This window comes from Pipistrellus kuhlii, unplaced genomic scaffold, assembly GCF_014108245.1.
Source record: "Pipistrellus kuhlii isolate mPipKuh1 unplaced genomic scaffold, mPipKuh1.p scaffold_m20_p_11, whole genome shotgun sequence".
In the NCBI taxonomy this organism is placed as follows: Eukaryota; Metazoa; Chordata; class Mammalia; order Chiroptera; family Vespertilionidae; genus Pipistrellus; species Pipistrellus kuhlii.
The window spans coordinates 38887227-38914833 of NW_023425416.1; the positions used below are offsets into that span (position 1 = coordinate 38887227).

Genomic DNA, 27607 nt, shown 5'->3' on the forward strand with positions numbered 1-27607 from the left:
GAGATTCTACTCCCTTGAGTCAGCTGTGTTCATTGGTCAGAATAAATTTCAGCATCTGACACCAATTCCATTAATCACAGACAAGCCTGAATAAGTGAGTAAGATAATAGAAAGACAAAAATATATGATGAACAGTGAACATTGTTTATGTATGTATGCTATTCAGATAATATAGACGTGATCTGAGATATTCTTTTGAGTTTAAGACGGATGTTTGAAACTGTCTATTAAAAAGACTAAAGGTTTCCCACATGAAACACTTTATCTCAAGCAAAGGATGTATGAAATCAAGTAATACATTTTATTACTAATATTCTTAATACTGCAGCCCTGAAAGAATTTAAATAAGTTTCCATGTGAAGCCATCCTTGTTATTTCTTTGTTTATAAATAATAGGCCATTTAGGATGTTTGAGGACATTTTATAATTATACTTTATCAATATGGCACAGAATATGGTTTCTAGAATTAAAATCCTTAAATTAATTAAAAATCACTCAATAAGTAACACATCACAAAAAATCTAATAATTTATAAGCTGCTCTACATAACAAGTGAACGTTCTGTAGACCCTTTGAAGAAAATTAATTTATACAGTTATACCTTTAGATTTTCATTATGGACCCTGAAGGGACAAATTAGACTGAAACCTTTGTGATGCTCTACTTCTAACTAGTTGGCTTCTAAAGTCAGGTTACTTCAAATCTTAAAATTCAAATTGCAGTTCTAAACTTTATCAAAAACATTGTGATTAAAAATTTTCTTAAACTTTGAAACACAATAGCATATAGAGATGGAAAAACCTACATAGTATTATTCCACTATTTATTTGTATTTTTCACATTTATCAACAGGAAATAACTATTCACATTGCTATTTGCTCCTTTATGTAACTTAAAGCAACTTATATAAATTTCCTCTTATATTAATGGCCTCCTTTATTTTTAATGAATAGCTATTTAGACATTTCACATGCTTTGTAAAACCATATCTAAAAACTTTCAATTCCATTCTTTATGTGAGGCCGAAATGTACAAACATTATCAAAGACAGACTTTTTGAAACACCTCAAGTTTATTAATTTATTAGTAGTATATATCTGATTTTTAGCCAGAATGTGAAGCTGGACAGTTGCTCTCATACTGGAAAATCAACTACATAATACATTACAGTATTGTGCAAATGTGTACATTGAAGAACTTTGCAAAAGTTTAATCAAACCTGCTTTCAGTTTATTAAATAATTTCTCAAGAATACTTGCTGGAGTTACAGCAGCCTCATGACCAAGTCACAGATCTCTTCAGAATTAATTCTTATAAAGGCAGTTTTGATTACGTTGATCCAAGTTAAGTGGGGGTGGCAGGATGGGTGAAGGAAAAGTTTTATTTTTAGTTTCCCCAAATGCTGTTTCACTTGATTTAGGAGGGCTTGGGAGTACCCAAGAATTGTCTTCCAGAGAATTTCTGCCATACGAGTAGTGTTCCTGAAAGTTTGAACAGTCATGAGGAATGGGTCTCTCGTTATCGGTCCATGATTGGAGAATTGCTTTCTCTGGTAAAACCTTTACATCTCCTGGAAAAGGGGAAGATGTGGTATGACAAAGAGTTTTGCCATTTGGTGAGAGAGGGGGGTGTCTTTTGTATGTTGCAGTGAAATTCGTCAAGTGCAGGTTTGTGCTTTCTTTCCCAAGGTCTTCCATGAATCCTACAGGGGTGCAGGCTAAAAGAGAAAGTATAGGCCAAATGTCAGTTGTCATGGCATTTTTTATCATAAAATTAACATTAATTGGTTGAATTTATAACTGGAAGTAAAGTGAACATTTCCAAGTTAGAGAAGTCACTGCACTGTCCCAGGTATCACTTTTCTCACTTGCAAAATGGACAAAGCATAGTAATCCTATCCCACCTGTATCACTGCACCATTAAAGGTGAAGTATTTAAAATTTCAAAAAGTGGGAAACCAATAAAGTTAAAATACAAGTAAAGATTCTGTTCTGGGCTCTTAATGGGGCGAGAGAAGGCTTGCAGACTTTTTACTTCAGTAGAGAATAAGGCTTTCCTTAAGTTTCAGTATTTATTATTAAATATCATATTCCTTTATTTTTTAAAATCTTTTTTTTTCCATAGGTGGTCCAAAAGCAAGTTTTTTCAGAAAGAATTATATTATGAATTAGTGAGACCTAAATAATATGTGTTCAGGCTTTTATGAATATAATAGTTTAAGTAACATCTATAAAATAATCCAGTATTTTATTAAATACATATAATGTAAGTTCTGCTACTGTTACAGTATAGGCTAAGAAAATAAACAACAAAAATGTCTTCAGTAAACATATAATGGCTTAGAAAACAGACTGCTCTGAAGCTATTATTTAGTCACAGCCAACACAATGGTAGTATGAGCTTTTGTTACTCTTCCAGTTCCCAGGGCAGAAAGATCATTTATCCTAAGTCTAAAAGGATGCCAATTGCAACTGAGTTTGACTCTATATAGTTTTAGGATAAAGCAATTGAACCACATTATAAAATAAGCTCCATCTTTTTGCTTGGACGGAGAGACAGGGGTGTGGGAGAATTGGAAGTAACACTGTTCAGCTTTTGGGACAGGGTGATACTGTAGTCAGGAAAAAAGGTAATCTAGTCTCGTCTCTGTCTACTCATCAGAGCATTGAGTTTTGTAGTGAGAAGTGGTGGCCTCAAGCCTGCCACTGTTATACAAAATGTCCTAGGAAGCACTAAAAACTTATCACCAGCTCAGGACACAGAATGAACCATTTCTAAATAGGAGAGAGCATTCTCCTTTAGTATTATATGAAAATTATATTTATTATATAAATGGCCACACTGAAAACTCACTGCAAAATTACTGAACGAGTCCCTTTTAAGAGAAGTCTTATTTCTACCCTCAACTTATATTCCCTTATGTATAATCTTGGCCACTAGAACACTCAAAGACAAAATGAACCATAAATTAAGTGAGGGCTTGCCAAAGCACCTTATTATTTTGTTTTGATTCATAAGTCACTAACTGTAGAAAATGAAACAAATTCTGAATTTAGTTTTCACAATATGCAACATTTCCGCCCACTAGTGTATACTCCTGAGGAGAGCTATTTATAAAATACAATTTTTTTGCACTCTAGGGACAATCTGAAATATAAACAGTTTAAAACTGGATAATGATTATTTTTTATAAAAATTCATATCATTACTTTAAAAAGTAAATTTTAGGCATTCAAATTTATATCACACAACTTCTCAGAAATACAACTATTATGTAATAAAAGGTATAAATACACTGATTTTTCTCTAAGGTATAGAAATAGCTTTGGCAAAGTAACCACTACTCGTTAACACAAAACTCTTAAAAGTTTAGCCAGCAACACAATAGTAAAATATGAAAGGCAAAGCAATAAAAATTCTTGTTTGGCTAAAGGAGATAAGCATCTAGCCTCTCTTTTAAATAACCTATCTTTTATGGACAGAAAAAAACTGCAAAACATGAAAACCAAAATAATGAATCAAAGTTGCTTTTTTCAAAACAATTGAAAGAGCTAGGTCTTTGGTATACTCTGTAATGAAAAATATCTTTGGATGTCTTGATGTCTTTTTTTTTTTTTTTTCTCCAAATATATGTAGTAGTTGTGGTAAAAGGTCAACTAGAGCAAACTTAACACCTCAGCCTTATACACATAAGCAACACTTGGCTGAGAAAAAAAAGCCACAAGGGGAAAGAGTACAGTACTGAAGAAAAAACACATCAGCAACACCTTTATGTGTGAAGTTGACCAGTATGAGACTGAAGCCAGAGACTGGGTAGGCTGTGAACATACTATATATACTTTGGCTTATCAAACTCATTTGATGAGATTTTGATAAGATATGATAGCTTAGTTGCTCTTCAAGCTTTTGGCTGGAATCAGTGGTTTCCGGCAAACATTGACTTGCCTTTCTTGATCGCAGTTGGGGTTTTCAGTTTTCTTAGTAGTTCAACTTGTACTTGAGTCACCAGATGTAAATTAGACATTTCTCTCTTCAGCTCCCAGTATACATTTTGCACATCATCACTGAAATACGGGGTTTTAAAAAAAGTTAATGGTCATTCTCTTTGTGAACAGAGAGCATAACTTTAAAATAGAAATGCTTATATCTGCATTTCTGCTTGAATTAGTTTTGATATTATGTAAATTAAAACTTCCTCATTAAATAATTGAAAGATACTTAATTAGGGCATTATAACAAGTGAAAAGACTTTATTCATAATAATAACACCGACCTAATTTCTAGCAATTAACAGAACTATACTAAAAAGAGTATTACGAAAAAAAGTATTTTAACCAGAGTTTCCTATAGTTCTTGTCTCAGAATTGAGATTTTATCATAGACTACAGTGCAACTGTATAGTAAGGAGTATGTTTTTCATTTATAACTGATCAAAACTAAAGTGATGTTCATGTATGGGTTTTAAATTTTTATTTATCTTATGATTATTCTGTTTTGACACTGTGAATTGAAATACTCATATCAATTGCTGAATGTATACCCAGGCCCCATTAAAATAAAATTTGGGTTTCCTGTATTCCTTTCTTTTCTGTTTCACTGGGCTGTCTCATACTGTTGGTACTAAACCAATGTGACATGACAGCATTAAGACATGAAAAGCCAGATGATTTCCTGGTACGGGGGAAAAACTAAGGAGAGAGGATCATATGAAACAGAAATAAAAACTTGACAAATGCCTCTCATTTTTATGATTAAAAGTATTTTTTCCTCAATTATATGACATTATGTTGTTTTAAACTTAATTTTTTATAAGTTTCATCTTCAATTAAATATTCTTATTTGGATATTCATGATTTTTTCCCTTTTTAGGTTCTTTATTAACTAAATAAATCAAAATCTACAACATATATTCTTCCTTTGCGGTACTAAAATACATAAAATATGAGAGTAAGAACAATTGTTACCAGTGTTCAAATAACCATTATTGTTTTGTACAGATTAGTGTAATTTTAGGAGCAATGATATCAAATTGGACAGACATGTCACTTCATCCTTTAATTTTTAACTAACTTTAAATGAAAACCTTTTAAAATAAATTTCAAGGAATACTATTCTTGATACTTAAATCTCATGTCCTATTTTAATCACAGAAGCAACAGACATATTAAAAAACAATTATTTTGAATTATGTAAGGAGGTTACATATATATTTTTATCAAAATATTCCATCCTACTCAGAATGCTTTCAATAGTAGCAGTGGAATACTTTCTCTGCCTCTGAGAGAAATTTGCAGGTTTTAGTCTGTTGTAAACATCACTTGTTAACCAGTACATTAAAAATCACAGGGATGTCCGGCTGGTGTGGTTCAGTGGTTGAGCATTGACCTATGAACCAGGAGATCATGGTTTGATCACCAGATCAAGTTATATGCTCAGGTTGCGGGTTCGCCCCCAGAAAATGAAGTATAAACAGTTGAAAACTAGACAATTATTATTTATCCATTAATAATTTGCAGGAGGTAGTTGGTCAATGATTCTCATCATTGATGTTTCTCCCTCATCTCCCCTCTTATCTCTCTGAAATCAATAAAATATATATATATATTTAAATCACAGGGCTTTTTGCAGGTTTTTGAAAGGTATAAATAATTATGTCACAAAAATTAGTTAATCACCTCTACTTCACCAGTAAACATCTGAGATGGTGCTACATTGACTATTTCACATAGGAACCTATCTTCATTGTGAAGAGAGCTGTTGGACCTTGGTGCAATCCTGGGTATTTGGTGTGCTTTCCAGAGTTACTCATTACATAGCAGTACATATAAACACTGTATGTGTGCTAATAATTCATGCAGTCACAGTATGAATCATACTGCTTAAAAATAGTGTGCCATTATTGTCATGAGATGGTAAATCAGTACCTGACTTATAGGAAAGCAAATACCCAAGATAGTGTTTGGATACTGGAATATCAAACATATTTTAAACATTCAAAATAGCTAAGCATATAAAAGAGAATTATCATAGAGGTATTAAAAGCAATGTCTGATACAGATTTTCCAATTCAGTTTAATGAAGACTGCTTATACTAATAGATTATGCTAAACTAACAGCTAGGTCACGAAGTTGAACATCTAACTAGTCTTTTTCTTTTGTCCTTAATGTCACCTGGATTGAAAACTACAGATATAAATATCTGAAATTACTAAGAACAAGCTCTCCCTCTTGTGGATAACAAAGTAATGGCAGTTACTTTACAACTAACACTAAAAGTGCTATAGTCTTCAAGGTGTTACAAATTTATTTTTAATTTTATCTATTTAAATAAATCTACTTAAATAAAATGTTTAAATATTACTTAAGTGAGATTAGAAAAAGAAAGCTATCACGCACAAATCTTTAGCAGAGTTCCAACTAATCTTCACTTATCAAGGCATCCTTGAGATTACACTGCAACACTGACCCCCTTTTGCCCACCCAACAGGGATTGAAGTTAAGTTTTGCTTTAAATGCCATGCAAGCAAAATCCTACTAATATATATGGTTTCTATAAAGAACTTATAAAACTACTCAAACACTTGAGATGCAACACTGAAACATCCAAAATGAAACCCTAAAAACAATAGATAAAACAAACAAAGTTGTTTGAGTGCTTCGCATTCTCACGGCAACTTGGCAAACTAGGTTACCGAATTTTACTGGAGGAAATGGGTTCAACAAGAATTTACTTCACTCTAATGTGCTGTTGCTCAAAGGCATCTTTTAGTTATCCAGTCTGACTGGCTTTGGTGGGGTAATATTTTTCATATCACCACCATACATTTATCAAACACCCACATAAGCATACTGTCAACACCACCTTATTAATCCCACTATAATATTTCATAATTCTAAATCTTAAGTGTAATGAGACCTTTTTATCCACGTTTCAAGAAGGAGTAGATGTCCTGCTTACCAAGTAAAATTGTGTAAAAGCCCACTTTTCTTAATTGACATTCTATATTTACCTCTGATTGTTAGCATTTTTTAGCAATAACATTTTTAAAGTATGTACATAGTTTGTTTTTTCAGACATATGCTTATTGCTTTTGTTCTTAGCCAAGGAGGATAATTCTCTTAGAATTTATGTTATACCAAAGACTAAGGCTGTCCACGTTTATCCTTAAGATAAGTGATACTACTGTGTAAGAAATGCATAGTTCTCTATGTATAAATTAGGATTTATTACAGAACACTTCTACACAGTTAACTCTCTAATATTCTAACTAAAATATTATTGAATGTTCAAAAATTTTGTCTTAAGGCATTACATTATGCACCTTTATACTATTCAAGTTCAAGCATATTTAAGTATCAGTTAAATGTGTTTTATATACTGTGATCAGACATTACACGCAGTACCCAAATAATATCCGTTTTTAAGGCTAAGTCAAAAAAACACACACAAAAACAACTTAAGTACCTATATACAAAGTAGTCTATGGAAATAGTCAAATATGTATTATAATTGAATGCTGAATAATCATACCTTGAAATGCTTAGTCTTTGGAGATCTCTGCTCTGCAGATTGTCTTGGGATGGATCCTGTCATTTAAAAAAGTTTAAAAGTTGTTACATTCTATTTATTCTCAATACCAGAGACATCTTTCAAATAGTTGTCTATGACTCTACAGCATAAACTGGATTTGATGTTCAATTTTATAAAAATACCTCCAAACCTACATAAAAAACACAATTTCAAATATTTCAAAATCAATTATAATTATTTAATCATTGCTTTAAAAAATGCTCTTATGTAAAAGAATTTGGAATCTTATAAAGTATACTTCTGAAATCTAAAGTCTACATTCTAAAAAAGGATAACAAAGTAAAGCTCATTCAAATTACATGTGAATGAATTCTACGAGAAAATGAAGTTTTATTTATATTTCACTTTTTGATATTTTTTAAAAGTACCAAAATTTAACAGGTTATTTTAAAAATATATCAGGCTAGCCGAGACCGGTTTGGCTCAATGGATAGAGCGTCGGCTTGGGGACTGAAGGGAGCCGGGTTCGATTCCCGTCAAGGGCATGTACCTTGGTTGCGGGCATATCCCCAGTAGGGGGTGTGCAGGAGGCAGCTGATCGATGACTCTCTCTCTCATCGATGTTTCTAGCTTTCTATCTCTCTCCCTTCCTCTCTGTACAAAATCAATAAAATATATTTAAAAAATATATATATATATCAGGCTAAACTTCCTCATTTCACATAAATAAGTCTATAAAATCTTTTATATATTTTAAGTTTTAGTGGTGTAGATTATAGATATGACAGAAAAAAACAACATATTAAGAAGTAAATATGTTCAAGACAACTCTGTAACACACTTTGTTTTCAGTGCATCCTCATTTAAGGATCTGTAACAAAAATCACTATCATGGGTATAATTCACTTGGCAGAAGTGGCCAGTATAAGCTGAGAGAACAAAATTTAATTTTAATATTTTTATTTACATAATCTAAATATGTTTTAACATGGAACATTAAAAAGCTGTTAAGGACTTTGTGAGTACTGTAAATTTGGGAGAGTGAAATATTAAAATATTTTCTATTATAGGAGTTAAAGCATTTTTGGATCTCTGATTATTCAGAAAATACCAACTAAAAATACTTTTAAGGTGTTATCTTGGGGAGCACAATAGGAGAAAAGAGAACTGGCCCAAGACTCACAAAAGATCCATAGCATATGACCTTGGACATTTTTCTTTCCTGTTCTCCATAAGAGATAAAGGAATCAGATCAGGTCACTTTTAGCTTCTTTGTATCACTGATTAAAAATATGCATTTAAATTAATGTATACTTAATATAGAATTGAAACCTTCATTTTTAAAAGAATAGTTTATTGGCCTTTTCTTTTCTTTTTCTTTTTTTATAAGAAAGAGGAAGGAAGAGAAATATTGATGTGAGAGTGTAGCATCGGTTGCCATTGGGGATGGAGCCAGCAATCCAGTCCTGTGCCCTTGACCAGGAATTGAACCAGTAACCTCCTTGTGCATGCCCGATCAACTAAGTGAGCCACTTCATTTTTAAAGCTAATGATATATTTTTAAAATTATGACCTTTGGGTTGGAAAAATATTTTTTCAGCTATTGCCTAACAATTCAGAAAAATTTAATGTAAACTAGCATTAAGCACAAATGAATTGTCTCTAATATTAAAAAATCCAGTTCCTGGCCAGTCATTAGTTTGCCAGTTTTCTAAAAGGCAGTATGGGTCTGTTTCCTAAGTGGTGCCATATGATGTGGGAGTTTCCCATAAAGGAGCAGGCCCATGGCTTGGGAAACATTGCTCAAATTAAACAGCTTCTTGTACTAGATGGGACTTCTCAGACCTTACAGTACACTATAGTACATTGTAAATGGGCCATTATTAGGTACCTCAAACATCTACACCATCTCCCTTTTACTGATCCAGTGTGTCCTATACTTCTTTGGCAATGGTGGCTGTTTTTCTCAAAGTATCAACTATACTTGATAACAAGGGCTGGAATATTGGGGGCTACAGAAAGTATAAAACAGTGGTCACCAACCGAAGGTCCATGGACCACTGGTGGTCCGTGAGGCCCGAAAGGTACCACTGGTCTAAAAGGACCATAGTGGAACTGACCCTGGAACCTTGACCTCATTAATACCAAACACTAATCAAATGAATTCACTAAATATTTAAGCACACAAACCAAAAAACACTGTTATGTTCATGTAGGATGCTGTATCACTTTTCAGATGGTGGTATATGTTTCACAGAAAGTACTATCTTAAAAATATTTATAAATATGGCTATAGTAGATATAAGCAAGATTAATGTAAACATATATTTCTCTTTGTCTTGCTTTTTTATTCTCATGCTACCACCACCTTTGAAACAGCATTTAAAAGTACACATCCCACAATGTCAAGGTAAGATTTCAACCTGGAACCCTTGATGAATTAAGCATTTCCACTTTTTCTTTTCCTGGTTATTTTCTTATAGTAGTTGTAAGCATTTTTAACTTTATATCTCACCTTTCCCTGCCAAATAAATAAATAAATACCAATGAGATGCTGACCTTTTTATAAAAAGATTATTCACCCCATCTCACCTTAGACTCAAGGTTTCTTAGTCTCTCAGTTTCAGTTTCATCAGTAGTAAGAAGTGATAAAGTTTCTTCTATCTTTAAGTCTGTTTCTGTGATTTATGATAGATGAATTAAACTAAGAGCAAATTTATCCCCTAGCACCATCTAGTGGAAAAGAGTAATAACTGAACTATAATTCATATACATACAATTATGAGCCAAGTTTTATTTTTATGATTTTATGGTGTTGCTTCCTACTCTATAAGGAAATATCTATTATGTATAAAAGCTATCAAATTATTTGAAGTAGAATGTATAATTGTACATTCTGAGCTTTTGACAGTTATAATTCAGAACTTCAAGGTGCAGATCTTTAGTTGCAAGTACATCTTTTTGAGAAGACTCTCAGGGCTACTGGCAGCTGGGCTTGTGGGAAAGGCTGCTAAAAGCCTTTGAAGGAATTGTGGAACATAGTCACAGGTTCAAAGCTGGGAAAATCAACTTGAGATGTCGAATAGGAAAAAGGAAACATTTTGACTGTAACAACAGTTGACTAATTTTTGTACTGTTTCCAAGACAAGTTCTTTGTTCAGTTCACAGGAATTCATTTGGTCAAGGCCAAGGCAGGATGCTGTATTACTCTTGATTCCTGGCTCATTCTTAACTAGTGGTCACCTTCGATAAAGACTGACTATAGCAATGAGCTCTATATAAGGACAGTTGGGATTCAGAGGCACACCCTGGCTGGCTGTCAGGAAGTGTTGGAAGTAGTCTTCTTTTAGTTAGTGACATCCCAGAGGCACCTGGGGTACGTGACTCAGCTCCTCAATAGTGCTGAAATGCTCAGATGGGCAAAATGGTTGAGCTGAGAAATAATTATCCAACTAGGTACCTTAGTTTGAAATACATGACTGTATATATAATGCATATAAATGCTATCTGAATCTATACTACTAAGTTTTCAAATTTCTTGTAATAACTTTTAAAATTTGCATTTGCTGCACTGCTCTGACACCACCCTGCTTCTCTATCATCTCTTCATCTTCAGCACTGTTTGCCATGACATCGGAAAACATGCATCCAAACTTGTTAGAACCCAATGTAAAGTATTAGTAAACAGACTCTTGGAAGACTTAAAGCTAACGACAATTAAGCAGCTAAGCAGGGTGTTTTGGGTTTGCTTTCCTCTCCCTCTCGCTCTCCCTCTCCCTCTCCCTCTCCCTCCCGCCCCCCCGCCCCAAATTCTTAAATTCTCAGCTATTTGCTGAGAATTAAGCTTGCCCCAAAGTATCAGACTTCTGAAAATGATTGGCCTCTGTAAAGTCTTTTTTAAAAATTTTAAAAATCAAGTTGTCTCTTGTGGTGTCTATATTTATTAAATTAAGGAAAATAAAACGGAAACTTAAAACCGAGCTCTCTTTAAACCAGAGAAAAATGATTTAAGGAAATTGAAGGAAAGGGAGTTTGAAAGAATAGCTTTAATAAATTGATAAATAATAAGCTTTATAAAAGTTAGTTTTTATACAACAAAATTATATAATTCTGGGATTATACTAAAGTATACAGTATATCATATTTCAGCACAAACAGGAGGATAAAGGTGAATTTTTCAGAGAATGTAACTCTAAGAATTTGTTAACTCTGTGATTTTTAAAGTTAGTTAAGTCATTCATATAATGCACACAGAATCTGAAATTCTCAATTTAACTCTGCAGTACCGTTTGTTTGGCTTTTTGTAGCTCTATTCTGAGATTGTTACATTCTTTCTTCATCTGTTCTAGTTCTTGTTCCAAGCCATGGATCTTCAGGTCACAACTCAACTTTTCCACCTCCCAGTTTGATGAAGGTGGATTTAAATTCCTTATCACTAGAAAAAAAAGGAGAGACATCACAATTTTTTTTTTCTGTCTTCTACTTATATTTCAAAAAAGTTATGCTAGTAAAATGCAGATAATAGAAAAACTAATATAAAATATATAAAGTTAGTAGTTTTTTTAAAAACAGTAATTACTTTAAAAATATATGCTAATTAGAATAAGAAATCTAGCAAGTCTTGTTTTACAATGTATTTTCCACCCCTATCCCTGAATTTCTGTTTAGGTTAAAGTACAAATTGGTCAGTATGGAACTTCCAGATATATACTAGTCAAGCATATGCTAAAATTATAGACAGATCAATAATCTGTATATAAGTCAAGGTTAAGACAGTGACAAAAATTAAATAAAGTGAGTAAACTGAGGCTCACTCTGCTAATCATTCCACATAGTCCTTTCAGAGTATAAAGTTTGACACTGAGAACATTGTCAAAACAATTTTATTCATAAAACTTCCACTGTAGACCCCTCGATCAACTGAATACTGACTTATCCTGACTGTTCCTTAGTCTACCTAAAAAAAGTCCCAATCTCCTATCAAAAGGTCTCTCAGAGGCCTACTTTTCAGCTTGTTTCATTAGAATGTTCATGTAAACATGCTATACTCATATCCCACATATCTAACTTTTCACCTTAGCAACTCATTGCTCATCTGCACATTTTAATAACCTTCAGAAATTAAAAAAAACAAAACACAACAACACATAATTGTAACCAGTCCACAACATGTCTAACAGTGGACAAAAGATTAGTGGGAAGAAAAGCCAGAACATACCAGCGGGCAAGAGGTTTTGACAAGAATGGGGCTCTACTTTCTTCATCTACTTTATCACAAACTAGCCCTGAATTAAAAACTTCTGTCTCCTCTCCCCCAAGAATAGTGCAATTTATAGCTAAGGAAAGTTAAGAGTTGAAAGCAGAATAGGTAATATAAGCCTAAAAATTAAATAAGTTAAAGCTGTAGCATACAGATAAAGTGGTCATGGATATAGCATAGGAACGGAAAAAATGTACTAATCCCATTAAAATATTTATAGCAAGTAAGTGGCATACCCTGCTGAGTTTCCACCTCTGTTCTTAGCTGGAGGAGTTCTACTTCTTTAGATTGCAGCTGTTCATTCAATACTTTCAAAGATTCAGAGTTGTCTTTATTCTAGTTAAGTAGGAAAAATGGCAAATTACATTTTAAAAAATCTGCAGGTGATATATATTAATTTTCAGGTTGACATTAAAAAACTGATTCTAGCTTTTTAAAAGTAAGGTGGGAAAATGAACTTAAGTTTTTCACTTTTTTTTCTTTTTCCAACTTGGGACATATTATTCCCTGGCCTTAAAAAAAAAAATACTGAGAAATTCTACCATGTCCTTATTTTTCAAAATAAGTGAGTGGTGTTAGATGTATTTAAGTCCTAACATCATTATGTATACTATTAGAGGCCCAGTGCACAAATTGGTGCATGGGTGGGGTCCAAACAGCCTGGCCCCAATCAGGGCAGAAAGGGGCTGGGCCTGTGAAGAGGAGGAGACGGCTGGAGATTGGCCGGTCAGCCTGCCCCCATTAGGGGGACAATCAGGGGCGGAGCTGGCTGGAGAGAGGGGCCACAGGCCTATGGGGTGGTGGGGGCTGATTGGGGGTGGGGCTGGCCATGGGGAGGGGCTGTGGGCCCTACACCGTGACATGAGGGTGGGCGGGGCCTCACCATTTGGAATTGAGTGCTGGGCTCCTAATTAGGAATAATGTAAATTGAATGAATCTCTTCCAGACCTGATCAGAGAGTGGGGAGGTGTTGGGGGCCCATCAGGGGTGGGGAAGGCCAGGGGGAGGGGCCACAGCCAGCCAGCCAGCCAGCCCTGTCCCTGATTGGAGTGGGGGGGGCGGAGCTGTGGGCCCATCGGGGCAGTGGATTGGGGCATTGGGGGATGGATGGGCAGGGGGAAGGGCTCCAGGCAGTTGGTCAGCCAGCCCTGCCCGATAGGGGTTGAGTGGCCAAGGTAAGGGGCTGCAGGAGGTTGGCTGATTGGCCCCACTTCCTGATCTGCAGGTTCACTGGCCACCATGGGCATCGTAATGACCGGTCGTTGCAGTCATTCCGGCATTCTGGTCACTGGTTTTTTATATATATATATATAGATTTATTTTGCATAGAATTAAGTTGTAAACATTACTGTTAATACTTTCTTAAAAATATGTATTTTATTGATTTCAGAGAGGAAGGGAGAAGGAAAAACAGAAACATCAATGATGAGAGAGAGAACCACTGTTTGGCTGCCTTCTGCATGCACCCCACTGGGAATTGACCCTTGACCAGAATTGAACCCGGGACCCTTCAGTCCCCAGATCAACGCTCCATCCACTGAACCAAACCACCTAAGGCTATTAATACTTTTTATTTTTGCCTTGCGCATGTTTATTTTTAAATTTTTATTTAATAAATATTTTGTATATCTAACGTCAACATCTTGAATGAAAAAATTCATTTGCAATATATAGTATTCTTTTCAAACCAACTTACCATTTTATCCAATTTGCTCTTTAAATTATCTCTATCAATGCAAACCTCTCGATATGCATGATAGGCCTTATTTACTTGTTCTCGTCCCACCGAACTTGTTTCTTCATCTAATAAAGCGTCTGTAAGCTAATGATACAGAGTAAGAGAAAGTTTAAAAGGGTATTCTACATAAAACAATTAGTCTTCTCATGGCATCACATCTTACTTTAATCATTATAATACAGGGATAAAGCCTGGACTGTAATTATCTGAACATTTCACTTCCATATAATTAACTTTTACTGATTAAGAAAGCAAAAAAGTACAGAATATTTTTTAAAGTATTCTATTTTATGCTTTTACAATAGAAGCTCCTTTCTCAAACTCAATTTGTTCTGGAAGACTGACTGAAAAAGGAATTATTTTCCATATATATATGTATATGAAATATGCTAATTAACCAGATGCCGAAACGGGTCAACCAGACAGGAGGAGGTTACGTGTGCAGTGTCCGGGGTGGGGCGGCGGGGCCTCCACATGCCTGCACTGGGGGAGGGCCTGATCAGCAGCGGCCATGGCTGCTTCAAGGGGTGAAGAGGGAGGCAGGGCCCACTGGCAGAGGCCTAGGGGCCTGAAGAGGGAGGCAGGGCCCTACACCGTGACATGAGGGTGGGCGGGGCCTCACCATTTGGAATTGAGTGCTGGGCTCCTAATTAGGAATAATGTAAATTGAATGAATCTCTTCCAGACCCCAAAATGACTCCCTATTTTGTTTTAATCTTTATTATACACAGTACATGTCTAATGTACTGTTTGTTTTATAAATACTATGAATAAATGCTTTAAAAAGGAAGACATGAAATATAAATGAAAATTTAACAAAAAGGAAATGAAATGTACACTAAAAATGAAAATTTAATCATAATAAGGAGCAATAAGAGGAAAAAAAAATATTCACAGCACAATTTCTTGAGATGTTACATCATAAGGTTTAGTGATAACCTGACTCATAATCATGCATTCTCTCCTTTGTCACCTGAGAGATGAGTGACTGATTATACAGGTATCAGCATGAAAGTTACCGGGTTGAGAAATGAACTGTTCAAAATGGAATATGTTTGAGAACTGAGGTTTGACTGTACTTATTAAAATATTTTATACTTTGCAGTATCTGTTTTATAGCATATTCATCTATCATACTAAAACACAGTACATCATTTTTTTTAGTCTTTAGTTGTTTTCCAAGTCATAGTATTTACTTTCCATTATCACAAAAAATGTCAAGGAAAGGATGGATTAGTTCATTAAATCCTATATTACTCCAGAGTGGGAATTAATAGATTATTGACCACAAACTACAGAAATATTTCCAATATTATTCTGAACTTTAAAACACACACAGCTACGAGCTCCAAAATGTTACTTTTTCTCATTTTATCCCAGAATGTCACAAATTCATTTCATTACCACTAAAGTAAATTCATATGAATACAAAGAAATTGTGAATAATTTTTACAACAGACTCCTCTTTTTCCTCCAAAAGAATTAAACTTTATCAAACCCCATCCTCGAGTTTTCACAAGCAGATAATTCATTTCCGTGTTTGCTAAGGAACACATTTCCTTCCCCCTCTACTGAAGCTGCTGCTTGTGAAATACAAATATGCTGATCTGAAGAAACAAATTAAGCTAAAACTTTAAAACTCAAAAACAAATGGGTAAGGAAAATGTCCTAATACACAAAGCCAAGTAGAACTGATGATTCATAATTGAATCATCTACCTTGCTTGTATATTTTATAACATTTAAAAGTGTCAGGTTACTTCAGGAGAAAGGTAAGTAGATGAATTTATCAGTTAAAAAGCAGTATTCTTGTTATGTGTGTTCAAAAGCAAAAGAGAATGTTGAGGTAAAGAAGATATAAGTCCTGGCGAAGATATTAAGCATATTAAAACACTGTTCCAGGCGCTTTCTCCTTTGACACTTAATTTCCTTTATTAGCTATAACTTTTACACAGATTTTAAAATCCTGAATAAAAAATTTGCAATTATGAAAGTAATGCAATCTGAAAGAGGTTAAGAAAAATATCTGGCATATATCCCTCCAAATTGCTAAATCCTATTCTATAAATATTCCCGCAGCACAGCGTATGTAAAACAGTGCTAGCTATCAGTACAATACTCAGGGTTTTGAAGTTAGCAGTGAGTTATCCTTGGAAATTTAGTACAACCATGGAAGACAGGACAGAAAAATATTAAATATTTTAAATATTTTCAAATGTTCATTGGGTCACAAAACGTAATGAAGGTAATAAATAATTACCTTTTCTTCCAAAAATCTTATTCTTTTCTTTAGGAAAGAGTTCTCTTTTTCTGAATCCTTGAGTCGTTTTTTGATGTCTTCATATGCAGTGACAAGGGCAAAATGTGAAGCGACAGACTCATCTGAATATATTGAGACCGGAGTCACTGTTTCTCTCCTATGGGCTTTTTCATGATTTAGAATGCAGATATCATCTTCTACCAGTGTATCCATGACAGCTATTTAAAACAGTAAATATGTATAATATAAATGCCTCACTGAATAAATGAACAGGAAAAAGAACATTTAGAATAATGTGAATATTGAGGCGATGCTTCAAAATTCCTGTTAATTTCAGAGGCAGTATAGTATAATATATGGTTAACAGCACGGACTCCGAAACCAGACTGGCACAGGTTTAAATCCAAGCTCTACTACTTAGTGTCTATGTGACTTTGAGCAAGTTACTTAACCTCTCTGCCTCAGTTTCCTTAGTTATAAAGTATAAGAAGTAATAGCAACTACTTCATAAGAGTTTTTAAGAATATTAAAATAGTTGATATCTATAAATCATATAAAACCATTTCAGCTATTAGTAAGTTTTATAAAAAGCTTGAAACACCATTTTCAGTCAAAGAATAAACAGTTTTATACTCTATACCCATATATTTCCTCATCAAAATTTCCATTCTTAGATATAAATAGCAAGTTTATAGCCTCTCAAAATATAAATTTTCAAAAACTCTTCTAGTATAATTCATTACCTTATTATTAGATATTTTAATGCATACTCCACTATATTCTTTCCATATTAGTAACTGATTATATTTGTTATACATTCAAAGTAGGAGACAAAGGAATTAACATTTGAGTGTCCACTATGTCCCAGTACCATGTACTACATTCTTTTAATATTATTTAAATTCATGGTTGGAATTTGAAGGGTAAAACAATTTGCTCAAAATTAAATCTAGTAGAACATTAGCTTTGTGATGGCAGAGGTTACATCTGTTTTTTGCTCATCATGTCCCCAACTCATCATTGTGTGGAAGATACTCAATATTTATTATTGAGTGAAGAATGATAAGAGGGTTCAAATCAAACTCTGAGTCTAAAACCTAAGAGAAGCCAACTACTTAATTAGTTAAAATATACTCACTCTTTCCATCTACTTTTGTTGTTAGATTCAGCATTACTTCCCCACCTGAGTTATATTCCTGAAAAAACACGATGGAAGGAGAAATAGTAGCTGAAACCTTTTAAAATCTCATGGGAAAGACAGAGTAACAGGGACTGTAGGCCATAAGAGAACCTAAACAATCCTTTAAAATAAGACACCAAATAAAGCATTCTAAATGAAGACTCTCAATGGTGTTTTATGTATCTTAGATTAATAATTGATGCTTGAAAAATGTTTTTATTTACCAGTCCTTGCTTGAGATGACATTTGATTGTTTACTAGTGTCAGTCACTGTTCTAAAAGTATTATAGGTGAAGAAACTGATATAGAAGGAATTTAATTTTCCATAGTAAATGGAGAGCTGAGATGTAAACACAGATGCAGAATCTGTTTTCACTCTGCCTATGTTTTTATGGAGGTTTCATTACATAATAGGCATAATTGATTTGATTCAAACTCCAGCTCCTCTCCACTATCCTGAAGTCTGTGGGACTATTATTTCCAACCCTCTAATCAGATGGGTGGTTCTCCTGGCAACCAGCCATCATCCTGAGGTGCTGAACAAAAGTCATCTCTTGCCGAAGCCGGTTTGGCTCAGTGGTAGAGTGTCGGTCTGCGGACTGAAAGGTCCCGGGTTCGATTCTGGTCAGGGGCATGTGTGTTGGTTGCGGGCACATCCCCAGTAGGGGGTGTGCAAGAGGCAGCTGGTCGGTGTTTCTCTCTCATCGACGTTTCTAGCTCTCTCTCTCTCTCCCTTCCTCTCTGTAAAAAATCAATAAAAATATATTTAAAAAAAAAAAAGTCATCTCTCATTAACATAAACCCAGTTCTGTGGAAAGAGTTTGTTACACCAGTAAATAACAAGATGCCCATTTCACTTTTATGGCTCTGATGTGATTTCAGGAATTGAGGATGAGACCAAATACACGAGTGGGCAAAAGTAGGTTTACATTCATGAGTTTGTGAAAGTGTCGTCTTGCATTATTTTTAATTGCTGTAGTATTTATTTGTATTACAACTGTAGAGCTACTTTGCCCACTCCTGTATTATGACAAAAGATGCTCTCATAGCTCTTGCCCCTCAGCAAATTCCAAGCATTGTGTATAAGAAATATTATTTTGGTTACCTGAATATATATATATATATCTCATAAAATCACATATTGCAATAATAATGGAGAAACAAACCACAATTTGCCAGATCAGGTGGATAGGAAACAGTTCCTGAGGCTATGGGAGAGGCATAAAGAAAAAAATAGACTCAAATATTGTTAATCAGAATTATTTTTTAACATCTTAAATTTCAGTCTTCACTACAGTTAACACTGAGAGGACCCTCAGTTGAGATATGCTACATATACAAGTGCGAGACTCTAGAAAACAAAGAAATACCTTCTAACAGACTGGTCTTTTTTCTAGAATAAATATGATCATCTCATATTCCATCATCATATCTACCATTAATTGCTCCCTTACTGTATGTCAGGCACTGGTGCTTCCACATGCATCTTTCTATTTAGTGCTATTATTCTAATTTATAAACAAATTAATTCTAGAAACATTAAATACTTTGATTACAGATATATAACTAATCAGTGGCAAAGCTGGGATATGAACCCAAATAAGCTTCCAAATTTAGTATTTCCTTTAAAAAATTTTTCATTTATTGAATTTTTTTTTTTTTTTTTTTTTTTTTTTTTTTTTTTTAAGAGAGTGAGAGAGAAGGGAACACTGACTTGTAGCTCCAGCACTCATTGGCTGACTGCTGCTCTATCTCTGAATAGGGATCAGATCCCCAATCCTGGCATATGGGGACAACATTCCAACCAAGCTATCCAGCCAGGGCCAAATATATGCTTTTCTTTTTTAAGTGGATAGAGTGTCAGCCTGGCTACTGACATTCTTAGAGGCAACATTCTTAGAGGCAACATAGCATGGATTCTGATTTTCCCAAAAATAATCTGGACAAGGCAGAGCTCAGTGGTAGAAAGAACTCTGGCCCAAGATTCAGAAACCTAGATTCTAGTATACAATCTGTTGTCTTGAGTATTACTTTAATTCCCCAGATCTAAATTTTCCCACCAATAAAATGATAGGGTTGAACTACATCACTAAGATGCCACCTTCCTAAATTGTGAAGGCAAAATTTTAATCTGAACATGGAATGGCAACCTATAGATATAAGGGAATGCACATTTTTGCCAGGAACTGAGTAAAAGGTATGTAATACTAGTCCACACCAAACTTGACTAGAATGGTGACTACCTCAGATGAGAAAACTGAGGCTCAGAGGTGAAGTAAATTTGCCTAAAATCACTGACAGTATGTGACATGTAGGGTTTAAATAAAGGCCTGTTTGTTACTTTCTTTTTTTCTATTCTACATTACCTCTTTTTTTTCCCTAAGTTTTTTTTTAATTGTTAACCATACTGCAGATGTTCTCTTTACCTGCTGCCCTCATCACTATAGTCTGTGTCCACGGGCTATGTAAAAACTGCATTCTTTAGCTAATCCCTTCACCTTTCTTTATCCAGTACCCCTCCCACCCTCTGAACTTTGTCATTCTGTTGTTTTTCTTGTTCATTAGATTCCACATATTAGTGAGATCAATGGTATTTGTCTTTCATATTTGACTGGCTTATTTCAATTAGCATTTCTACCTCTGAAAAGCCAGAATATCCCTTCATAAAGTTAGTCCAGATACTATGAAGCAAGACTTCCTTTCTCTGTTTTAATGAATAGATACAGGAATGGCCTAACAATTCAATCTAGGTACTATAGCACTCAATTGCTCTCTAACTCAGTGAGTGTCCCCAAATGTGCTTACTTAGCACCAGATATAACCTTCTATAGTATGAAAAACTTCATTCTCATTTTTATAACCTTCACTGAGTTATCTCACTAACTGCATCAGTCCAGAAATGAATTTTTGTGACCAGGAATCATAAGAATTTTTCAGGGTTAACATAGGTATAAAGTGCAGTCTACTTCTTTTCATTCCTTTCATAAAATAACACATCTCAATGTAATTGAGCACCTATGTAGTGCACTAAATGTTACTATTGTAGTATGAGCAATGAGTATTTTCTGATAGTGATATAACAACTATAATACAGAATATAAATACCACATTGGCTCTGTTACTTCATGAATTATGAAAAAATGTCACAACATTTTATTAATCATGACAGCTTCTGTGTTGGTAATATTTACCAAGTGTTTATACAATAGTATGTCAGGCAATATGCTTTGTCTTTAAGGGAAACTCATTTATTTTTAACGATTCATTAAATCTACATTAAGACCTCTGAGGTAGGCAGGAAATTCTTATCACAGGTGGAGCAACTGAGAAAGACAAAAGTATAAAGTGTGGGAGCCAGAAATTAAAATCAACCAGTTGACTCGAGTCGGCAAAACTCTTAGAGACTTTGCTTTGGTACCTTGGAGAGTAATCCTTCATACCATTGGAGAGACAGAGAAAACGAAGAGATTTAATCTCTTAACCAGTGCAAAATGCATAATTAGAAAAATCAGCAGTCAGACCCTGAGTGAATGTTCTGACTTATTCCAGCGCATTTCCCATGACACTATACTGTCTCTTTAAATTAAAACTTGACATTTGTACACAACTTCCGATTTTAGAAACAAAAGCGCATTACAACTTTATTTTTTTTCTTCATGCATTAAAACTATAACAACCCTGTGAGAGACGCACAACTCCTACTTTACACATGCTTGTAGTGGTGAGTGATCACAACAGGTTGGGAAACCAGATCCGGCATGTTTGGAGAACTGGAATTTAAATTCTGCCACGGGATCTTGCTCAATCCAATTAAAAATTACAAAAATAAAACAGCGTCTTCCACATTGCAGAGGCACGGGTCCATTTCAAACCTCGTACAAGTCACTGTCTTTTATCACCTTAGCCTATTTCTAACCACACATCCCGGAACAATCTTCTTTCTTTTTTTTTTTTAACCTGTATCGCGAGGATCTTATTTGCGTTCCCTAACTGCAGGAACGGGGTCTCTGCCTACCTTGCAAGTTTGCAGTCCCTCAGCAGAAGATGGAAGACCCTACAACGCACAGGTGTGACTCTGGCGAGAGGATACTCACCGTTGACCTCGACAATGAGGAGGGGGTGTAGTCCACTGCCCTCCCGGCCACGCGTCCCTCTTACGTTTTAGGTACAGAAGCCGGCCTCAATGAATGACATAAAACCGAAGCTGCCCCCCCGTCAATCAGAGTCCGGGACGAAAATAAGGAGAAGTGAGGCGAAGGACCCAGAAGGGCCCGGCCCGGCGAGGGTGCGGGGCCGGCAGGGGGAAGGGATGCCCAGGCGCGGGCGGCTCGGCAGCCGCAGAAAGGGGCCCGTCCCCGGGGCGGCCACGGCGGCGGCGGTGGCCGTTGGTCCCGGCGCTGCCCGCGACCCTCCCCCGGCCACAGCCGCTCACTCACTCACTCACCCCCGAGGCCGGCGACGGAGGGCCGCGGAGTTTCGATTCCACAGCGTTCGTTCGGAAACGGGTCGCCAGAGGTCACCACGGGCTTCCGGTTTCTTCGAAGACGACGCCGCTCCCCCGGCGAAGGCCGCCGCTCCGGGCACACCGCGGAGGGGTTCCCATCGCTTCGGCCTCCGCTGCACCAGGGCCGACCAGTGTGGGCTGGGCCCGGAGGATCGGGAAGGAGTGGCAAAGCCGGCGCAGGAGGGGCCGAGGCGCCGCCGCCGGGAGCAGGCCCGTTACCCAGCAACGCGCGCGCGGGGCCCAGGACCGCTGGCGCCGGCCCCCTCGCTCCCACTCGGGCCGCTCCGCGCGGCAGGGAAACGCGGCCGAAAAGGGGCTGGTGGCGAGCTGGACCCGACCGGAAGGGGGCTGCCGCGGTCCGTGCTCTCGGCGCCGGGGCCACGCCAGCAAACCGGAAGTGGGCCCCGGGAGCCGGAGCTTGGACGGGTGGGGAGAGGAGGAGGTGGGCGTGGCGTACTACGTGTCCCGTGAGCCTCCGCGGCGGGCCTGGGCGGGCCGCAGCGGCGACGCGAGGACGGGAGGCGGAGCTGCAGAGGGGTGAGGGCGCTATTCGCTGTGAAAGGTTCTCCCTTCCTCTCTAGCGCGTCCAGTTGGGGGTCCCCGAGCGTGTGTGCTGAGTGATGGATCCGCTGGGTAGCGCCCTCCCGAGCGCTCCGGCTGTCGCCTCGCGGAGGCCGGGGAGCACTGGGAAACCTGTGGCCGCGCGCGCGTGGAGGGTGTGGGCGGCGGGTGGGGAGTCGGGGGCGCGCGCGGGGGACCGTTTACCCCTCCCCCGCTGATTCGAACCCTTCGGCGGTCGTTTGAAGCCATCTCGGCGCTGTGCTGAACGTCCCATAGTCATTCCGCACCCTGCTGTCTTTAGAAAGATGAAATCGATTGGATTTAGGACCAAGCTCTGGGATTTCGGCATTGTACCAGCCGCCCCGGTTTTTCCCGGAGGACATTCCTGAGCTGTGGCGTTAGGAGTAACCGGGGTTGTTATATTTGGGGGGCGCGGCCAGTGGGGCCCCTCAAGCCTCGGGGCTGTTTCGGTTTAAAGGAATAAAGGAGAAAACGGTCATGACAGGCAGATTTCCCTTATTGACCGCCAGCCCCTCGCCACTCGCCACTCGCCCTCCTAGTGTTTTGTTAACGGAGGGCTTAAATACCGTTACAGGTGTGTGTGTGCTTTTTCATCGCCTTTTAATTCATCAAGCCCACTGTCAGCTCATCCAAGTATGGACTCACTCTAGGCCAGTGTTTCCCAAACTTCTCTCATGGTGAGAATCACCTGGTGGAGTTGTTCAAATTTTACCTATATGTTCCCAAAAATTCTAGCTTAGCACTTCTTAGTTGGGATTCAGGAACAACTCCACCAGGAGATTCTCATCATGAGAGAAGTTTGGGAAACACTGGGCGAGGCTTCTGAAAAATTCACAGCTGTTACTACTACTTAGTTATGATGTGCTTAAAATATTTAAAAATCTGTATTCATGTATTCATTTAGAAAGTTCATTCGCTTCATTTAGAAAGTGTCTCTGCTGGGGCATGGAAGAGACCAGAGTTTTTAACTTAGTGGACAAGAATCCTGTTTGTTTACTTCGGTAGCGCCCCGTACACATGTAATAGTTAATTCCTGAAGGTCATCCGTAGCCAATCAGGGCAGCGGAAGGAGGGGGGGCAATTAAAAACCAAGCAGTATGTTTTAGTAAAATATTGAAGAATGTTAAACTAAAAGTAAAGAATATAAGTTTAGCTTCAAAACTAAAATGACAGTTTTAGTGTAGACATTTAATAACATGGGGTCATGTTTATAATATTGTTAAAGCAAATTGTCACGTTCTGTTCAAGATTTCTTTTTCTATTAAAACTACAGTTAAAAACTAGAAGAAAATGTGCACATAACAGAAAAGGAGAGGGTTGGATTATAACCAGTGAACAACGGATTTCAGCCAATACTCTGAGAGGAACTGGGTGTGAGCATGTCAGAGGGAGCCCAGGAGCTTCAGCACAGAGCAGGCTGGGCAGGTGCCCACCATGGAGGCAGGGCTCAGTCTTCCCGAACCATCTCCGTGAGGCTCTGAAGGCTTTTCAGTGGTTCTCAACCTTCCTAATGCTGCGGCCCTTTAATACAGTTCCTCATGTTGTGATGACCCCCAACCATAAAATCATTTTCATTGTTACTTCCTAATTTTGCTACTGTTAATGAATCGTAATGTAAATACCTGTGTTTTCTGATGGTCTTAGGCGACGCTGCTAGCGGTTCTCAACCTATGAGACAACCTAAGACAGTGGTCAGCAAGCTCATTAGTCAACAGAGCCAAATATCAACAGTGCAACGGCTGAAATTTCTTTGGAGAGCCACATTTTTTAAACATATTCTAATGCCACTTATTCAAAATAGACTCTTCCAGGCCGTGGTATTTTGTGGAAGAGCCACACTCAAGAGGCCAAAGAGCACCATGTGGCTCACGAGCCGCAGTTTGCTGACCACAGGCCTAAGACCACAGGAAAACACAGATATTTACATTAGAATTCATTAACACCAGCAAAATTACAGTTATGAAGTAGCAATGAAAATAATTTTATGGGTGTGGGACACCACAACATGAGGAAGTGTATTAAAGGGTCGAGGCATTAGAAAGGTTGAGAACCACTGCAAATGGGTGGATGGTGAATATGAGGTTTTTGGAGGTCTTTATCTAATACAATGAAGGTGCCTCCTTGTCTTTCCCATCTCATCATGCAGAAAGACAGGCAGTCCACGGTTTCCTCCCAGGCTAAAAGGACAGGCTACTCTCTATAGAAATAAAAAAGAAAATTGGACAAACAGGGCAAAACCTTTAGTTTGTTTCTTTCCAGGGTAATAATTCCAGCTTACTCCTATATATGTCATATTTGCTTTGCAAATTAAGATGTGACATGTTGAATCATGCTTTCAGTTTTATATTATGCAATTTAAAATTACTTCCATTTACAAATTCTTTTTTTCAAAACGCATAAGTGAAAGGTTTCTTAAAATTTTTGTGTAGTGATTCTTGAAACAATAATTATGTAGTTACTCTCTAGAACCCAGAGTAAGGTTATATCACTTTTGACTCATTAGAATTATGACACATTTTTAAAATGAGGAAAATAAATGACAATAGATAAATCATTTTGAATAACGAATTGAAATTATCTATTGATAATTAGATTGGCTTGAGGTTCTATTTTTGTGTCTTATGATTTAAAGGAAGTGGTAAACTTATTAAAGACTATTCTTTTACAAAATTCTATCTTTAAGCAAATGAACTATGTGACAATGGCCACATGTAAAGGAGAAATAACTAAGCTAGCCTGAAATTAATACTCTCCTTGTTTTGTTTTTGTTTTTTTTATATATATATTTTATTGATTTTTTACAGAGAGGAAGGGAGAGAGATAGAGAGCTAGAAACGTCGATGAGAGAGAAACATCGACAAGCTGCCTCCTGCACACCCCCTACCAGGGATGTGCCCACAACCAATGTACATGCCCTTGACCGGAATCGAACCCGGGACCTTTCAGTCCACAGACCGACGCTCTACCACTGAGCCAAACCAGCTTTGGCAATACTCTCCTTGTTTAACCTACAGATATAATTCTAGTCCGTTTATGGCACTATTACATTTGGTTGACAGTCTGAAGAGCTTAATTTTAATTATCTTAGTTGGATCAGTTATTTTCAACATACTGAATAAGCTGGATACTTACAGCCATCTAATATAGACCTAAAATATATAGATTGATTACTAAGTTTTGAAGTTGGCATTTAACACAGTTAATAAGATTTCTAATTATTTATGTTCCCCTTGAAAAATTGTAAAGTAGAAAGAGAATATTGTTGCTGCAAAAGATACCAGCCTTTTAGTATGGAAATGAATTGTTTCTTTTTGTTCTAATTTGATTGCTGATATTAGATGAAAACCATCAATTATCTATCTACATTACTAACACAAAAAAAGAAAGTATTTATTAAGCATCTTGGAACATTTATAAGCTATCAGTAGTATCAGTGCAAACTAGTCCCTGAATGATAAAGATAAATTTGATTTTGCACTGATAACTCCTAATAAATTTCTGTTGAATCATTAAATATGACCTACAGTTGACATAAAGGCACTGTTAATTAGGTAAATTAATGAACAATGTTATATTTATATCATAGAGAAGATTAAGGTAAATGCATTTTAAAGCTTAGAAGCCAAATAATTAAGTTGTGCACTGTTGAAAAATGAAGATAAGACAAAATAATTAGAGTGTTTTCATTTTACATTGGATTCTGCATATTTTTTTTTAATGTAACTACAACTGTAACTTGCTTTAAAGCAGTTTAGCAACAAAGTAAAAAAATTGTTATTGGTCTTTAGTGTACCTGCACTGAAATGGGTTTTTTCATATGCTGTTTCATCATTAAAATTAAAATTTCATCCTATAAATTATTATTACCTTCATGTACACATGATAAAATTATGCTCAGATTATTTAACTGACTTGTCTTCACTTAAAAATTTCATCAGAAATGGAGCCAGAATTTAAATCCAGAATTAGTTATTCAATTGATACAGCCACTCTCATTGCTACATGTTTTGAATATCAACACTGGTTAGGTCAGTCTAACTCTGAGATCCATATCATTTCATCATAATATAAATATTCGTTGCCTCTCTTTGGCAAGTATTTTTTAGATGCTGACAATATACTGTGTTTCCCCGAAAATAAGACATCCTCCGAAAATAAGACATAGCGCATGGAAAGATAAGACTCCCCTGAAAATAAGACCTAGCGCAACTTTGGGAGGAAAAATTAATATAAGACATGTCTTATTTTCGGGGAAACAGGGTAGAAATTAATCTTTCCCTAAGTGGATTTTCACGATGTGATAAGTGGTATACAGAGGGTGTAGAGACTGCTGGGGCACATAGTAGAGGCATTGACTCCTACTTACCGTATTTTTTGGACCATAAGACGCTCCGGACCATAAGACGCACCAGTTTTTAGAGAAGGGAAATTAAGAAAAAAAGATTCTGAAACAAATAGTGTCCTAAAATATTTTATGTGCATTAAAACCCAACATCACAGTCATAAACACATGTAATCAACCCTGTAAAGTAAACAGCAGCATTTAGAACTA

The 27607-nt window shown here is 36.6% G+C and overlaps 2 protein-coding genes across 7 annotated transcripts in view; one reads left to right on the plus strand and one right to left on the minus strand.

Moving 5' to 3' along the window:
* Positions 1-2299, plus strand: part of CMC1 (C-X9-C motif containing 1) — a 52058-nt gene extending 49759 nt beyond the window's left edge. For 2 of the 3 annotated variants that reach the window (XM_036431667.2, XM_036431662.2), the window contains one exon: positions 1-2299. In XM_036431667.2, the coding sequence (XP_036287560.1) occupies positions 1-94 (94 nt within the window). In that variant the 3' untranslated portion in view covers positions 95-2299. The other variant, XM_036431663.2, reaches the window with a different exon arrangement.
* Positions 1054-22576, minus strand: AZI2 (5-azacytidine induced 2). 4 transcript variants are annotated; one of them, XM_045579331.1, is made up of 9 exons: positions 22414-22576; positions 17928-17985; positions 16790-17007; positions 14489-14614; positions 13029-13128; positions 11819-11967; positions 7533-7588; positions 3947-4065; positions 1054-1718 (listed from the first exon to the last, which is right to left on the minus strand). In XM_045579331.1, the coding sequence occupies exons 2-9, from the start codon at positions 17959-17961 to the stop codon at positions 1306-1308; spliced, it is 1215 nt and encodes a 404-aa protein (XP_045435287.1). In that variant the 5' UTR covers positions 17962-17985; positions 22414-22576; the 3' UTR covers positions 1054-1305. The 4 variants fall into 4 exon arrangements, with proteins under 4 accessions (XP_045435287.1, XP_036287549.1, XP_036287550.1 ...); XM_036431656.2 differs by lacking the exon at positions 17928-17985 and having other exon boundaries at positions 22414-22554; XM_036431657.2 differs by lacking the exon at positions 22414-22576 and having other exon boundaries at positions 17909-17985.
* Positions 22577-27607: the final 5031 nt, after the last annotated feature.

Bases quoted from the DNA above. Each gene is read 5' to 3' on its own strand.
- AZI2 (XM_045579331.1), bottom strand. From the start codon at position 17,961: ATGCTGAATCTAACAACAAAAGTAGATGGAAAGA. The intron at 14,615-16,789 runs GTAATTATTTAT...CTGTATCATTAG, and splicing joins TAAGATTTTTGGAAGAAAAG to CTTACAGACGCTTTATTAGA. The intron at 1,719-3,946 runs GCAAGTCAATGT...TTTCTCTTTTAG, and splicing joins CCCAACTGCGATCAAGAAAG to CCTGCACCCCTGTAGGATTC.